This window comes from Artemia franciscana, chromosome 16 (assembly GCF_032884065.1).
Source record: "Artemia franciscana chromosome 16, ASM3288406v1, whole genome shotgun sequence".
Classification (NCBI taxonomy): domain Eukaryota; kingdom Metazoa; phylum Arthropoda; class Branchiopoda; order Anostraca; family Artemiidae; genus Artemia; species Artemia franciscana.
The window spans coordinates 27,267,254-27,283,336 of NC_088878.1; the positions used below are offsets into that span (position 1 = coordinate 27,267,254).

At 36.5% G+C, this 16,083-nt stretch overlaps 1 protein-coding gene across 1 annotated transcript in view; it reads right to left on the bottom strand.

The window, feature by feature from the left end:
• LOC136036809 (uncharacterized) overlaps nucleotides 1–14,633 on the bottom strand; it is a gene marked incomplete in the record, with an annotated part of 47,572 nt that extends 32,939 nt beyond the window's left edge. The window contains 2 exon segments of the mRNA XM_065719139.1: nucleotides 1–88; nucleotides 14,556–14,633. Coding sequence (XP_065575211.1) covers nucleotides 1–88; nucleotides 14,556–14,587 — 120 coding nt within the window.
• Between the last annotated feature and the right edge of the window lie 1,450 nt (nucleotides 14,634–16,083).

Genomic DNA, 16,083 nt, shown 5'->3' on the forward strand with positions numbered 1-16,083 from the left:
GATTTGCTCTTTCTCCCCATTGTACCGTAGCAGGCTTTTGTCTGATGATGAGCAATTCGATCCGAATAACAGACCAAGCTTGGAGGAACTAGAATTAAACATAATTTACTTTTATTCCATATATGTATAATGGATGTTGAGCCTTTTTATCAGTTAAGTCGAATGCTCTAACACTGAGCTATGTCCCCGTTCTTTTTATCAGTTAACTATACCTAACAATGCTGTTTCAAAAATTCCGCCACTTGCTGAGCCATTTTCTAACCCAAACTTATGTGCACTTGTATGCGTTGCGAAACCAGATGCAAAAGCCTCACCTAGCATCCTGAAGACTCAGATGAACGACTCTCATCGGCTGTCAGCTATTCGGCAAACCACAGCTCTCAAACCTTCAACCAAATTTTCTAACTATAGATTTCAGGTTACTTCTGAGAGTTGTCAACCAATTTTTCAATTGACCACCTAGTCGCGTACGCTATTCAGGCAGAGGAGCAGCTAGAAGAACTTCGATCCGGTTACTGAGTTTTCTCAGCACATGGCCTAGCTAACACAGTTCTCTCTGCTGGACAATTATGGCAGTGGGCTCGATTTCACAGCAGCGGCGATACATATCAACATTTGAAATCCATTCGGTGGAGCAGAGTATTCTCAGGATTTTTTTTTTCTGCAGACAGCAGTAGCCAAGGATTTCCAAATCAAGTTCCTTCAGTGGCAAAGTCTCGGCTGCATAGAAGAGAACAGATCTAACGGCAATCTGTAGATGTTTCATGGGATAACATCTAATAAATAGGTCCCCTTTGCCATCAGCCCTTCCTCCTTTTCAATATGGGTTTGGAATCAGCTATGGCACAGTTTTACAACCCAAAGTTTTCCAAAAATTCTTTCTTTTGCTTTTTTATAAAGTCAATTCCTTGCACATTGAGTTCCAGGTTACTTCTGAGAGTTGTCCACCAAATTTTTCAATTGGCCACCTAGTCGCCTACGCTAATCAGGCTGAGGAGCAGCTAGAAGAACTTCGATCCGGTTACTGGATTTTCTCAGCACACAACCAAGCCAACATAGTCTTCTCTGTTGGACAATTGTGGCAGTGGGCTCGATTTTACAGCAGCGGTGATACGTATCAAAAAGTTCGTGGTCACCAACTGTAGTAAGGACCGACACGGCTCAATAGTAACCGAAACTCTAAAAAACGGAATTTTGATACCAATAGCTATCACCAAAAGAATTGCATTTTAATGCTGATTTTAAATATATAAATATCGTCAAGTTTAGTCTTACCCATCAAAAGCTATGAGCCTGAGAAAATTTGCCTTATTTTAGAAAATAGGGGGAACATCACTTAAAAGTGTAGAATCTTAACGAAAATCCCACCATCAGATTCAGCGTATCAGAGAACCAACCAGTAAAATTTTCGAGCTCCTATCTACAAAAATTTGGAATTTTGTAGTTTTTGCCACAAGGCAGATCATAGATGCATGTTTATTTTATTTGTTTTCCCTAGGGGTGATCGTATCGACCCAGTGGTCCTAGAATGTCGCGAGAGGGTTCATTCTGACAGAAATTAAAAGTTCTAGCGCCATTTTTAAGTGACCAAAAGAATTAGAGGGCACCTAGGCCCCCTCCCAATAGTAATGGTTATTGGGAAGTGTACAGACATTTTCAGGAGGTTTTTTTGTTGAGGGGAGTGGTTATGGAGGGGGAACTTTCGAAGGAGGAATTTGTCATGGGGGAAAAGAATTTCCATGAAGGGAGCGCAGAATTTTCTAGTATTTAAAAAAAATGAAAAAATAAATATGAAAAAGTTTTTTCAACTGAAAGTAAGGAGCAGCATAAAAACTTAAAACGAACAGAAATTATTACGCATATGAGGGGTTCACCCCCCCCTAATACCTCGCTCTTTACGCTAAAGTATTTTTAGTAATTTCAACTATTTTTTCTACGGCCTTTGTGATTCAGGGGTCATTCTTAAGGAATTGGGACAAAATTTAAGCTTTAGTGTAAAGAGCAAGGTATTGACGAGGGGGTGAACACCCTCATATACGTAGTAAAAACATACGAATATAGAAGTTCGTTACGTATGTTAATTCGTAAGTTACGTATATTTTTACTAATAAAAACGTTCGTAAAAAATTAAGTTCTAGTGTCCTTCTTAAGTAGCCAAAACATTGGACGGTAACTAGGCCTCCTCCCCCGTTCCTTTTCTCTCAAAATTGTCCTATCAAAACTATGAGAAATCCATTTAGCCAAAAAAAAAAAAATTAATTTGCAAATTTCGTTTTAATTATTCATGTGCGGAGAACCAAAATCAAAACATGCATTAATTCAAAAGCGTTCAGAAATTAAATAAAAAAACAAGTTTTTTTTTAACTGAAAGTAAGGAGTGACACTAAAACTTAATACGAACAGAAATTACTCCTTATATGAAAGAGGCTGTTCCCTTCTCAACATCCCGCTCTATAAGCTAAAGTTTTTTACTGTTTTAAAAAGTAGAGTTGAGAGAAAGAGTCAAATTTTAGCGTAAAGAGCGGGGTGTTGAGACTAATGGGAGAAAATTCAGAACATAATCAAATAAAGTCTCTTTGTTGAAATGGGCCAACACAAATATGAGCTAAAGCTGAGTATTGGCGCAGAAATGGTGCTGCACCACTTATTGGAATGGAAAACATTGCTGGCACCAACATTTTTAATGGAGAGTCTCACAGCCACCACTACTGTACTGTAAATATAGGGTATGGTAATAGCCTATGATGGTATACCCTGTTCCAGGGTATGGTAACGTGATTGAACAGTCAAACAGGCGAAACTCCTAGACCAAGGGTGTCACCACCTGGGTCACCCCCAATATCACTAGCTATCATTTTGGAGGGTAAACAGACCCCCTTGTCAATATACTAATGACAGTATTGCTCACGAACTCTTTTCCTACCCTGCTTGGGTTCCTGGAAAATTAATCTAACATGGTTGTTAGAGTATTTCTCCCAAAGACCAATTAAACGCATCTATAAACTCAGAAGACAGACTCCCTGAGTAGAGTTTCAATGCTGACTAAAAACTATATCACTATTTCTATACAATGACCTTTGCGTAGGGGTGGATCTTCGATTGGCCCTGGCCAATCGATTAAATGAATTAAAATTAAAACCACTGACTTCTTTTGAATAATATTATAGTTTCAATTAAATATAGGGTATGGTAATAGCCTATGATGGTATACCCTGTTCCAGGGTATGGTAACGTGATTGGACAGTCAAACAGGCTAAACTCTAGGCCAAGGATGTCACCACCCGGGTCACCCCTAATATCCCTAGCTATCTCTTTGGAGGGTAAACGGATCCCATTGCCGATATACTAATGACGGTATTGCTCATGAACTCTTTTTCTACCCTTCCTGGGTTCCTGGAAAAATAATCTACCACGGTTGTAGAAAATAACTCACTTGTATTTCTCCAAAAGGTCAATTGAACGCATCTATAAGCTCAGAAGACAGACTCCCTGAGTAGAGTTTCAATGCAGACTAAAAACTAAATCACTATTTCTATACAACGACCTTTGCATAGGGTTTGGATCTTCGATTGGCCCTGGCAAATCCGTTAAATTAATTAAAGTTCAAACCACTGGCTTCTTTTGGATAATATTATTCTTCAATGGCCCAGATCAAGAAGACAAAAATAGAATTTGGTTTGGAAGCTTACTTATTGCAAATTACTAGCTTAGCAACAAGACTTTGACTTATCATTGAAAATTATACTATAGGCAAATCTAAGCAAACTAGATTACGGAAACGAAAACAGGTCATTTATCTGAAAACGAAAAGAACAGGTGAAACCCCAACATCTGCCCCCATAAAATAAATGACCACCCACGCGCCACGCTGGTCCAGCTTCACAAACGTGAACACTGCTTCCACTACTTGGCTCTAGATCTGTCGCCATTCACACATCTCTATTGCAGAACCAACATGGTCTAGATTGTATGGGCATCCGCATGAGGTTTTGAAAATTGAAGTTCACAAGATTGGCAGCAAATAGTCATACTTAGCATGATTAAATAGAAAATTTCCTGCTCTCACAAATTTACATCTCAGAGAGGCATAGAATTAGGTTCTAGCACATTTGATGATTCCAGTCATCATGAGAATTGGCTGAACTAGCCTCTTAGTCTCCATCAGTGGAAACAACACAACATCTCAATTAAAATGCAAATTACTCCTTGGTATAATTAGAAACAATCCAAGGCCGAAAATGCATAGGGTTTGAAGCGACAGGGGTACAGGGGAAACAGCTAAAAGCTTGAGCGAATCATTAATCAATTCATTCTGGGTCCCCTACCCTGGGATAATCAAACAAAGAATAGGCTTTGATACTAACTGAAGATGAAATTTGGATACGTTGCTCAATGAATAAGGTCTGCAGGAAGTAATTGTTGATTCCCATGAAGAGTTAAAACTGGGAAAAGAGTTAATGGACAAATGTGTCCCCCAAGGACTCCAGATCAGAGAGGCAAAATCTTGGTAACAGGGTTACAACTGGCCAACCAGTTGTCCATTGAAGGAACTGTCCATCATTCATTAATCCCCAAAGGGGCTCTCCCCTCCCCCAAAAGAGACCAAATCTCCCTTAGAGTTGATAGGACTCATCTCAGATTCCTTCCCAAGCTTTTCCAATCCATCCTGACATGCAATATCTCCCAATTTTTCCATAACCCATTACAAGTCAATTTTATTTTATGATTATCTTTAGTTTTTCTTAATAAGTTTTGGACCTTATCCTCCCCCTAGGCTTTTTTGTCTTACTGTAGTTTTGTAATTTTCCCACTGGGTCTTGGACCTCTTTGTCCCCCTGAGCTTGCTTTGTAATTCACCAAATTTTTTATTCTCTACAATTGCAGATTGAACTTGTACATCACATTTCTTTTTTGTGTTTCTCATCTCTTCCTTTCTTTCCTCCAATATCTTGGTTCTACAAAATAAATCATCTTCAACTTTTAATTGGACCATGGTGTCCTTTTTCTTAGATGTTATTGTTCTGTTATAGTCTTCTTTTATTCCCAATGGGTCATGGACCTCTTTGTTCCCCTAAGCTCTTTTTTCTTCTCGCCATTCTGTAATTCTTCCAAAATTTTGTTTTCTGCTACTGCAGACTGAATCTGCCAATTTTGTCTCTTTTTTGCATTTATTTTTTTCATTTCTAATTTTCTCAAATTTCTCAATTGTGTAGATTATAAATCTGAATTGGACTCCATTGTCCACCATCTTTGACTGCATCTCTGTATTGTATTTGCGTTTAACATTCCTTTTCTCACTTTTTGCTTTCTTTTACTGTAGTATCAAATAGATCTTCCTCAAATGGGAATTGGATTCCCACATTTGGTTTTTCATACTGCACCATAATTTCTCTAACTTTACAAGGAAAAGCATATACAATAAATTTTATTTCTTTTTCCTCTGGGATTGTGAGTGTTTCACCTTGGTATGTACTTATTGGTGTCTTATTTTCCATAAAAGTGTCCTGAACTTCCCTGTTTTCTAAAAAATTTCCCAATAAATCAATGTTGCAAGTCTTATTTTCTAAAATATGTGACCTAGCCACTGTTACATCCCATTTTCCCAGATTATCCACATTTTGAACTGGAGTATCAAGCATTTTTTTTTATGGCACTTGCCCATTGGCCAAGTGCCATACAGCAATCGCAATTTCTGTCCGTTGGTCCCAGTTTCGCTAGTTCGGGCACTTCCAGATAAGCTAAGACAATGAAAGCTGGCAGCCATATAAGGGACCAGACCAGATTAAATTAGAAATAGTCGCTTCCCTGAATCAACCATCTGGAGGGAAGTATAGGGATGGTTAATTCAGAAAAATTAGAAAAAATATTTAAAAAATGTCTCCTTGCAAGCCTGCATAGCGCAGTGGATACAGTGTTGGTATTCTACTTTTCAAGGTCATAGGCCAAATTCCTGACAGAGACAATATTTATAGTTTTTTTTTCTTGCTCAGCCATTTTTAGTATTAATTTTTAGTTTAATTTCAAAACCTTTTTTTAAAATATTTGACCTTGACTAATACTTTTATTAAAAATATCAGATTGGATAACATTTTATGGTGATTAAATCTTCAATTTGCTAATGTATTGGCCAGCAAGCATAGGAGGAGCTAAATCAAGCAATAGATTTAAAGTGATCAAAAATTATAGAAAAAGCTATTCAGAGGCAGAAATCCCATGCAGTCTCCAAAAAAACATCATTGCAATAACAATGCGAAATGTTGGCTCTTCTAAACTCGTCACAAGTGCCATATAAGCTCTTGTTTAGACAAGAAGGCACAGCCTTCAAATTTATTTTATGGGCCACCTTCCCACATAGTCAACAAATATACCAAATATACCACCAAATACCACCTTCCCACACAACTTCACACCTAACTTCCCACACACCTTCGTCACAAATATACCACTTTCCCACATAGTCAACAAAGTAGCATGTTCTCTCATCTTAGCATTTAATGTCTTATAGTTTTCATTCTTCCTCAATTGATCCTTACACAGATTATTATGGCCAGCTCATAGCCAGGAAGTTAGTTGTGATGATATCTCATTCTGGAATTCCCCAGAAGGCATCTAATTGACCTATCAAGCTCCTTCCAAACTCCTGGCAATCTCTCTATTCATCTGGCTCTCTAGCTATTCTTTCAGCCTCTTCCTTTTTTCTTTGGCTATTTTATTTCTCTCTTTTTTCTCTATCTTCTCCTCTTTTTTCATGAAGTAATTTGTCATTTGTGTAAACTCAACTTTATTGCTTTTTGTGACCCCTGCTGGATCTAGATTCCATATTGCCACTACGTTTCCAAACTGTTCCTTCTGTCATTATATCCTCTTAATTCAATTTCTGAATCTGTTCATTCCTTATTTTTTTTTTATTCTGTATCTGTATTATCTATGACCAAAACTATTTCAAAATTCAGATAACATCAAAATACTTCGTCAGTCTAAATGAAAATTAGTTTTCCAATGTCAAACATCTGGTCTCCATGAAACTTGTTATGACTCAATTTGCTGAATCTTTTTTGCAAGCTAATTAGTGGCATCATATGATCACAATTTTTTTTTTTTATTCTAACTACGCAATGCCCATTCAGATCTTTGTAATCTTTTGAATTGATTCCACATTTTTCTTATGTACTCACAATAGGCTACTGTTTAGGCTAAATTAAATTGTCTTTTCGGAAAACGTGGATTCTTTTAGCTAACTCCTGATAACATTCGTCCTGATAACTTTCATTAACTGGCTGCCACCAAACATTGGTGCAGAAATGGTGCTGCACCACTTATTGAGAGTGGAGAGCCTTGCAGGTACCAAATACTGTAATGGAGAGCCTAACGGCCACCACTACTATACCGTAAATATAGAGTATGGTAATACCCTATTACAGTATACCCTATTCCAGGGTATGCTAACGTGATCAAACAGGCCAAACTCTAGGCCAAGGGTGTCACCACCTGAGTTACACCTGATACCTCTAGCTATCTCTTTGCAGGGTAAACAGACCCCCGTGTTGAAATACTAATGATGGTATTTCTTACAAACTCTTTTCTTACCCTGTCTGGGTTCTTGGAAAAATAATTTAACATGGTTGTAGAAAACAAACCCCTTGTATTTCTCCCAAAGGTCACTAAAAGAGACATCTATAGACTCTGAAGATAGACTCCCTAAGGAGAGTTTCAATGCAGACTAAAAACTAAATCACTATTTCTATACAACAAACTTCGTGTAGGGGTGGAACTTCAGTTGCCACTGGCCAATCTGCTACATTAAAGCTCAAGCCACTGGCTTCTTTTGAATAATATTATTGTTCAATGGCCCAGGTCAAGAAGAGAAAAATAGAATTTAGCTTTGAAAGCTTATTCATTGCAAAATCACTAGCATAGCAACAAGACTTTAACTTATCATTGAAAATTATACTATAGGCAAATCTAAGCAAATGTTATTACTGAAACAAAAACAGGCATTTATCTGAAAAAAGAAAAGAACACAGGATGGAACCACAATAGTGAGATTGGGCCATTAATTGGATCATGTTTCTTAATTAATTTGGCCAAAATTAAGCTGCTTTTACTGTTAAGATTGTCTTCACTTTCTGTTCTTGTGTTACAATAAGAGGATATAGATGGGAATCAAATCCATTTTCAATGCCTTTTCTTCTTGTTCTATTTTCTTTTGCTTTATAAAGTCAGTTCTGAGCCAAAGAAAGTAAGTAAGAAGCTTTACCCTTTATTGATTTCATTAGCCTGTTAGAACCAATTAAAATTGACTCAAATTACATTTTTAATAGTGTTACAAAACACATCAAAGTTGAGAGGTGGACAAAGCTGGTTTTTATAGAACTGGTTGAGGAACAAAAGTTTGGCCACCTTACATTGCTTAACCTAAGGATGCACTTATTCTGAATTAATAATTTACAGAATATGTAGCAGACAAGCTGTCGTTATCCTGGGACCACATGAGAACTCTTCCACCATTGTGGGGGGGGGGGGTGTACCAATTAGTTAAAAAGTAAAGATAGAAAGTTTTCCTTCAAGCAGTAACAAAGAAAAGTTACTTTTTAGCAAAGACAATACTTAGTTAAATTCAAAAACATTAAAGAATACATAGAAAAACAAGAGCTAAGAGCTCATATGGCACTTGTGACAAGGTCGGAAGAGCCAAGAGCTTATATGATATGAGCTCTAACAAAATTCTAAGAATCAAAAGATTGCTTTAAAAGGAAAATCAGAGGCTTAATGCAAGTCGGGATTTAAAACAGGAGCTCTGAGTCACAAGGTACTTCTAAATATCAAAATTTATCAAGATCTGATCACCCACTTGTAAGTTAAAAATACTTCAATTTTTCTAATTTTCCTCTCCCTTCAGCCCCCCAGATGGTCGATTTGGGGAAAATGACTTTACCAAGTCAATTTGTGCAGCTCCCTGAGACCCCTACCAATTTCCATTGTACTTGCATGTCCAAAAGCACCAAACTCGCCAAAGCACTGAACCCCACCCCCTAACTCCCCCAAAGAGAGCAGATTCAGACTGGTTACATCAATGACATATCCACGACATTTATAAGCGTTTTCCAAGATGTCCAGTTTTCCTCTCCAGCTCCCCCAAATGCGAAAAGATCCAGTCAGGATCTAAAATCAGAGCTCTGAGACACAATATCCTTCCAAACATCAAATTTCATTAAGATCTGATCACCTGTTTGTAAGTTAAAAATACCCCATTTTGTCTATTTTTTCTGATTTAACTGTCCCCCCACTCCTCCCCAGATGGTCAAATTGGGGAAATGACAATTTTTAATTTAATCTGGTCTGGTTCCTGATACACCTGCCAAATTTCATTGTCCTACCATACCTGGAAGTGCCTAAAGTAGCAAAACCAGGACAGACAGACAGATCAACAGACTGACAGAATTTGTAATTGCTATATGTCCCTTGGTAGATACCAAGTGCCACAAAAATGCACACACATCAAACAAGCATAAACTAAGCAGTGGACTCAGCTTTTATTAAGGCTGTCAGCAATGAACTGATGTAAACATTCTTCAGGTTGGTGATGGTTAGTTGAATAAGCTTTGATTCTTTGCCAGCTTTACCATTATTATTAAATCACATATCCCCTTCCACTTCCTTCAACTCCCATGCCATCATAGGAGACAAAATCTCACAGTTGAACTTCACACTATTCCAGTATCCCTGTGCATCATGTCATGCAGTTGCATGTGATTTGAAAATGATGTCTTAGTAAATCAAAATGTTCTCCCTTTAAATTACCATTGTTGAAACCTTATACAGGAAAATTGGACAATAAACAATACTCACATAACAAGAAGAAAACGTCATATTTTTATAAATGGGCAGCAGTAGTATGTCTTCTTATTTTTCTTCATCACTATTGAGGCACTGGAACATCTTAGAGAGCAGTTTAAAAGTTATGAACCAACAGTTGACAAGAAATAAGCATAAAAAAATGGTAGCACTGTAGACATAGCCATAGACTTTATGAAAAACTGTGTAAATTTGGGAATGTTTCTATGATTGATCTAAAAATAAGGTAAACATACCACTCAAGGCCTTTTTTCATTGTCTTTCTGAATATAAGTTGTTTTATTGATAAATTAAACTATAAGCCCTTTATGGGCTTTCAAAGATGATACCTTTTTCTTTATTTTTGCTACAGAAAAGAGTTGAAATACTTATTAAAAGCTTCCTATTTGAATTTTATTCCATTTTGCTAAAATTATATATTTTACAGGCATTGATTCATCATGCTCTAATTGAAAAAAAAGCTTATATTTTTTAAAAAAATTGCTGTTTCCTTTAAGCTCTTACCTTCACACTTGTTTAAACCAGTTTACCCATACATTGAATTCATTGTGATGAAAACAAGCACTAGAAAACATATGAGAAATATATAATTCAGGCTATATATTTGCACATTAGAAGGGTTTGGTGTAAAGCATAGGGGAACTGTAGTGAACATGAGCTATCTACAATTATTCTGCATATAATGAAGCAAGACCTATTGTTTTTACCCTTTTTATATTGCCAAAGATAAGAGAAAAGTGTATCATCTTCAAGAGTCTATAAGGGCTTCAAATTTAATTGCTAAATAAAACAACTGCTATAGGCAGTTTGGAAAGACCATAAAAATAGTATCAAGAGGTATGTTCACCTTATTCATAGGTCAGTAATGCATAAATTTTTTGTTGTTCATATTATTGACTTAAGTAAAGTGAACAAACCACTCAATGCCTTTTTTTAAGCTCTTTACAAATAGAATAATTGCTTCTAATGCAAGTTCAAATTTAACCTATTTTTGAGCTCTTAAAACCTAACCTACCCTGAATTTGCTGACATTTTGAATATTATCAATTCAAATATTGTTTCGGATTACAACCTTGTGGGATATTTATCTAAATCTTCTTCTATCAGATTTCAAATTTTTGATATTTTATCAAAAACATATACTTTAATTGAACATTCATTGTCAAGGAAGAAAAAACTACACAATTTTATTGAATTTATTTATCCAACTTAATCATGGAAAATTAGTGCTTGTGGATTATATAACAGTATATAATCATTAATTGCTACAGTAATAATTTATATAATAGCATTAATTGCTTATATTATGCAATTATTATATTTGTAAAGAATATAAAAAAGGCATCAAGTGGTATTATTTGTAAGTCAATAATACAGACAACAACAAAATTTACCCAGTAATGACCAATGAATACCTCTACATTCATCCAAAGCTAAAAGAAATGGCTATAAAAATTTATAATAGTCTATGAATTGTATTTATTTCAATCAGCATGTTTCTTCTCATCATTATTCAAATTAAAATTGTTATTATTTTATATATTTATTTAATTAATTTTCCATGGTTTTGTAACAACATGACACTGTTGGCAAGCCATTGTCAAAGTAGGGTTGGAAGGAGTAGGTTATTGGGAAATCAAATAGCCTAGTATTGTTCTTTTGTCATTCTTAGGGATTGAAAAAAGCTTTTTATGGAAGTTAAAGTTTCTGAAAAAAAGAAGAAAGAAAGAAAAATTTCTTCTGAAAGAAGAACTTTTTCAAAGACAAGTAAATAGTTATATGAAATTCAAGACAAACAAATAAACTCCTAGCCTATTAAAAAAAAAATTAAACCACTAAAATAACACCTTAAATTAATGAACCAAGAACAAACAGAAATTAAAATAAATAGGAGTTAGGCTACTGCCTCCATCCACCTGCTCCTAGTCTTTCTCATTACCTTAACCTTAAATTACCTTAAATCGCATTTGCCAGCGAGATAAGGTGGTAGATCCTCCTGTAGTTCTCGCTGGTGGTGGGTGATGTAATTATGTTGGCTTAGCTTCCCAGTCCAGCCTCCACTCGGCCCTCTCCCAGTCCCTGTTGACTCCAGCCTTGAAGGAGTGGGGTGTCTCAGCTTGGATGGTAGACTTGGATAGGCTATTCCAGAGGGGGACCACCCGAATGGAAAAGAAACCACGTCGTTCCCTTCTCCAACATCCAGGCAGGTGAAGCTTAAGACTGTGACCTCTTGAATTGTTAGCCAAAGAGGGGGTGAAGATCTGGTTTCAGGTGACCGGATTTGAAAATTTTGCGTGCCATGATCACATCTCCTCTATATCTTCAATAGGTGAGGGTTGGAAGTCTCAGAGATCCTAGGCAATCCTGGTAAGGGACATTATTTAAGCCACGGACCAGTTTGGTTGCTCTCCTTTGGACACTTTCAAGGGCTCTTGTGTCCATTTTATTTTGGGGAAAGGCCAAAGTCAAGCCAAACTCAAGGTGGGGACAGACAAGGGATTTATAAAGTTTTATAACCACACATGACTTTGTGGTTACAAAAGAGCGCTTAATGAGTCCGAGAGCTCGATTAGCTTTTGCAACCTGAGCCTGAGTGTGGCTGTGGAATTTTAAATCTTTGTCCACAATGACGCCTAAGTCTCTTTCCTCAGCAACTGCTTCCAACTGATCACACCCTATATGGTAGGGATGGTGGGGGTTAATGTGCCCTAAGTGCAGTACCTTGCATTTTGTTGCATTGAATTGTAGGGCCCAAGTTGATGACCAAGAGGATAGGCTGTCAAGGTCCAGCTGAATGCAGGCTCTTTCTTCTTCAGTTTCAGCAGGCCCAATGAGCTTACAGTTGTCAGCATATAATGTTAAAAGGTTGCATAGATAAGTTGTACAGTTGTTAATATATGCTGAACAATGTTGGCCAAAGGATGATTCCCTGTGGGATGCTGCTTATAACCAGGGAAGTGGAGGAGAAAACTGGATCGCTATTATTGGTATAGATCATGACACGTTGAGATCTGCCAGTTAGGAATGCTCCAATCCAATCAATCACATCCTCATGCACCTGATAAGCTTTAAGCTTCAGCAACAGGTATGAGTGTTCAACTTTGTCAAAGGCTTTGGTTTGGTCGAGTAAGATAATGTCTACCAGTTTACCCATATCCAAAATTTTAGTTGCATGATCATATGACTGAATAAAGTTGGTGTTGATTGACCTGCCCCTGCGAAATCTATGTTGTCTATTGCTAATAAGTGTATTTTCTTCTAAATAATTTATAAGAGCATGGTTAATGATACCTTCCATGATCTTGCAAATGGCTGAGGTTAGGCTTATTGGTTGATAATTTCCTGGGTTATCCTTGTCACCTTTCTTAAAAATTGGTATAATATTTGCTGTTCTCCAATCATATGGTACTGACTTTTTGGCCAAGGACATGTTGAATATTCTGGAAAGGGGGAGGGAAATGTGAGCAGCAGATTCTATCAAAAGCCAAGGGTGGAGATTATCAGGTCCAGCAGCTTTGTTGGAGTTTAAACTTCTTAGTATTTTAAATACATCTTCTTGAGTAATGATTACAGGGGACATTGGGTTGTGTACTGTTACAGGAGGTATGGTTGGGAGTGTAATGTCAGGTGGCTTAGAGGTGAAGTTTGTGCAAAAGCTGGCATTCATGCAATCAGCGCTTTCTTTCGGATCAGTAGTACTGGAGCCATCTGATTTTTTTAGCCTGTTGGTGCATTGACAGGAAGGGTTGTTAGCTGTAACATAGCGCCAAAACTTTTTTGGGTTTTTCTTTGACTCATTTGCAATAGATTCTTCATGGTCTTGGATAACTTTTCTTGTCATGTTTCTCAGCTTGTTTTGGAGCATGGCGAATTTGTTGTGATGGTTGTCACACTTGCATTTTAGGTATTTATTCCATGCTCTATTTTTCTTTCTGATAATTTTCTTAATATTCCTGGGAAGGTATGGAAGAGTCTTTGGTTTATCTGACCAATAAACCTTTGTATGCTTCCTACATGCACCTAGTAAAGTAGACTTAAAACAATTCCAACTAGATTCAATGTCTGTCTCATCTGATAATCCCTCATCCCAATTTATATTAGCTAGTTCTTCACAGATTAAAGCATAATTGGTAAAAGTTCTCTTAAGTTTACCATCACAACTATGGTTAATATTAATGTCATTCATTATACATATGTGGTCACTTGCACCAATATCACTTGCACTCATGCTTAATCTATTCTTATGTTTACTGAAAACTAGCCTAGGCAATATAGCCTACAATTTGAACATTGTGGTTTAATTTCTCAAATATTAACAAAAAATAAAAATAAAAATGAAACCACCATAGTATTACAGAAGATTTAAAATAATATTTGGTGTGGCCTAACATAGATCTAATTAAAAACATTTTGTTTGAGTAATACCTAGCCAGGATCTATTGATTAATGTTGCAGCATACAGGTTTAATAATCAAAGGCTGCTTCACTTTGTGTGAGAAAAAAAAATATATTTTGATGCTTCAAAAGACCTTCCCAAAGTAACCTATAGCCTAGGCCTAGTTTAGCATCTGGATCCATTCCTGTAACTTTTGATTCATCTGACTCATCTTGTTTCCAAGATAGCAAACACACTATCTTGGATCTTACCCTCTATTTTACTATCAAAAAGAGAAGCTATCATAGTATTCAAGAGCACATGCCTATTTACTGGCTCAAAGTCTAAGTCATCCATAGAAAATAACACAAGGTTAAAGTTTGAAAAGTTTTGCGTATTATCAGCTGTCGACCTCAGTATTCATCAAACAGTTCGTGGTAACGAACTGTAGTAAGCAGCAACCCGGCTCAATAGAAACCAAAACTCTAAAAATGGAATTTTGATACCAATAGTTACATCAAAAGAATCGCATTTTAATGTTGATTTTAAACATATAAGTTTCATCAAGATCAATTATACCCATCAAAAGTTAAGAGCCTGAGAAAATTTGCCTCATTTAGAAAATAGTGGGAAACACCCCCTAAAAATCCTACAATCTTAACGAAAATTACACCATCAGATTCAGCGTATCAGAAAATGTGGAATTTCGCATTTTTTGCCAGAAGACAGATCACTGATGCGGGTTTATCTGTTTTTTTTGTTTGTTTTTTTTTTTTTTCCCAGGAGTGATCGTATCGACTGAGTGGTCCTAGGATGTTGCGAGAGGGCTCATTCTAACGGAAATTAAAAGTTCTAGTGCCCTTTTTAAATGACCAAAAACATTGGAGGGCACCTAGGCCCCATCCCACGCTCATTTTTCCCAAAAGCCACCGGATCAAAATTATGAGATAGCCATTTTATTCACCATAGTCAAAACCCTAATAACTATGTCTTTAGGAACGACTTACCCCCCCCCCCGCAGTCCCCGTGGGATGAGCTAAAAGTTACAAACTTTGACCTGTATTTACATACAGTAATAGTTGCTGGGAAGTCTTCAGACGTTTTCAGGGGGATTTTTTGGTTTAGGGGGGAGAGTTGAGGGGGAGAGGGTTACGTGGGAGGATATATCCATTTAGAAACTTCTCATGGGGAAAGAGAGTTTCAATGAAGGGGGCGCAGGATTTTCTAGCATTATTTGAAAAAACAATGAAAAATAAATATGAAACGTTTTTTCTACTGAAAGTAAGAAGCAGCATTAAAACTTAAAACGAACAAAAATTATTACGCATATGAGAGGTTTACCTCCTCGTTATAAATCACTCTTTACGCTAAAGTATTTTTAGTAGTTTCAACTATCTATTCTACGGCCTTTCTGATTCAGAGGTCATTCTTATGGAATTGGGACAAAATCTAAGCTTTAGTCTAAAGAGCAAGGTATCGACAAGGGTTCAACCCTCTCATATACACAATAAAAACATACGAATATAGAAGTTCGTTACGTAAGTTAATTTGTAAGATACGTATACTTTTTTACCAATGTATGTATGTATGTATATATTTATTTCCCATCAAAAGAAATAGATGGAGTATAAGATGAAAAAAGCAAAAAACACACTACAAAAGAATACACAAACACAAGAAAAATAAAGAACAAATGGATATCTAACTACAAAAAACAAAAACCTATTGCCTCAAAATAATTGCCCAAGGATGAGTAACAATATTAGAGTTATATCTGGCGATCTGGGCTATTATTGCTTCATTAGGGTCGATAATCCCATACCGACTTGTCACAATACGGTTACTTGTCCATG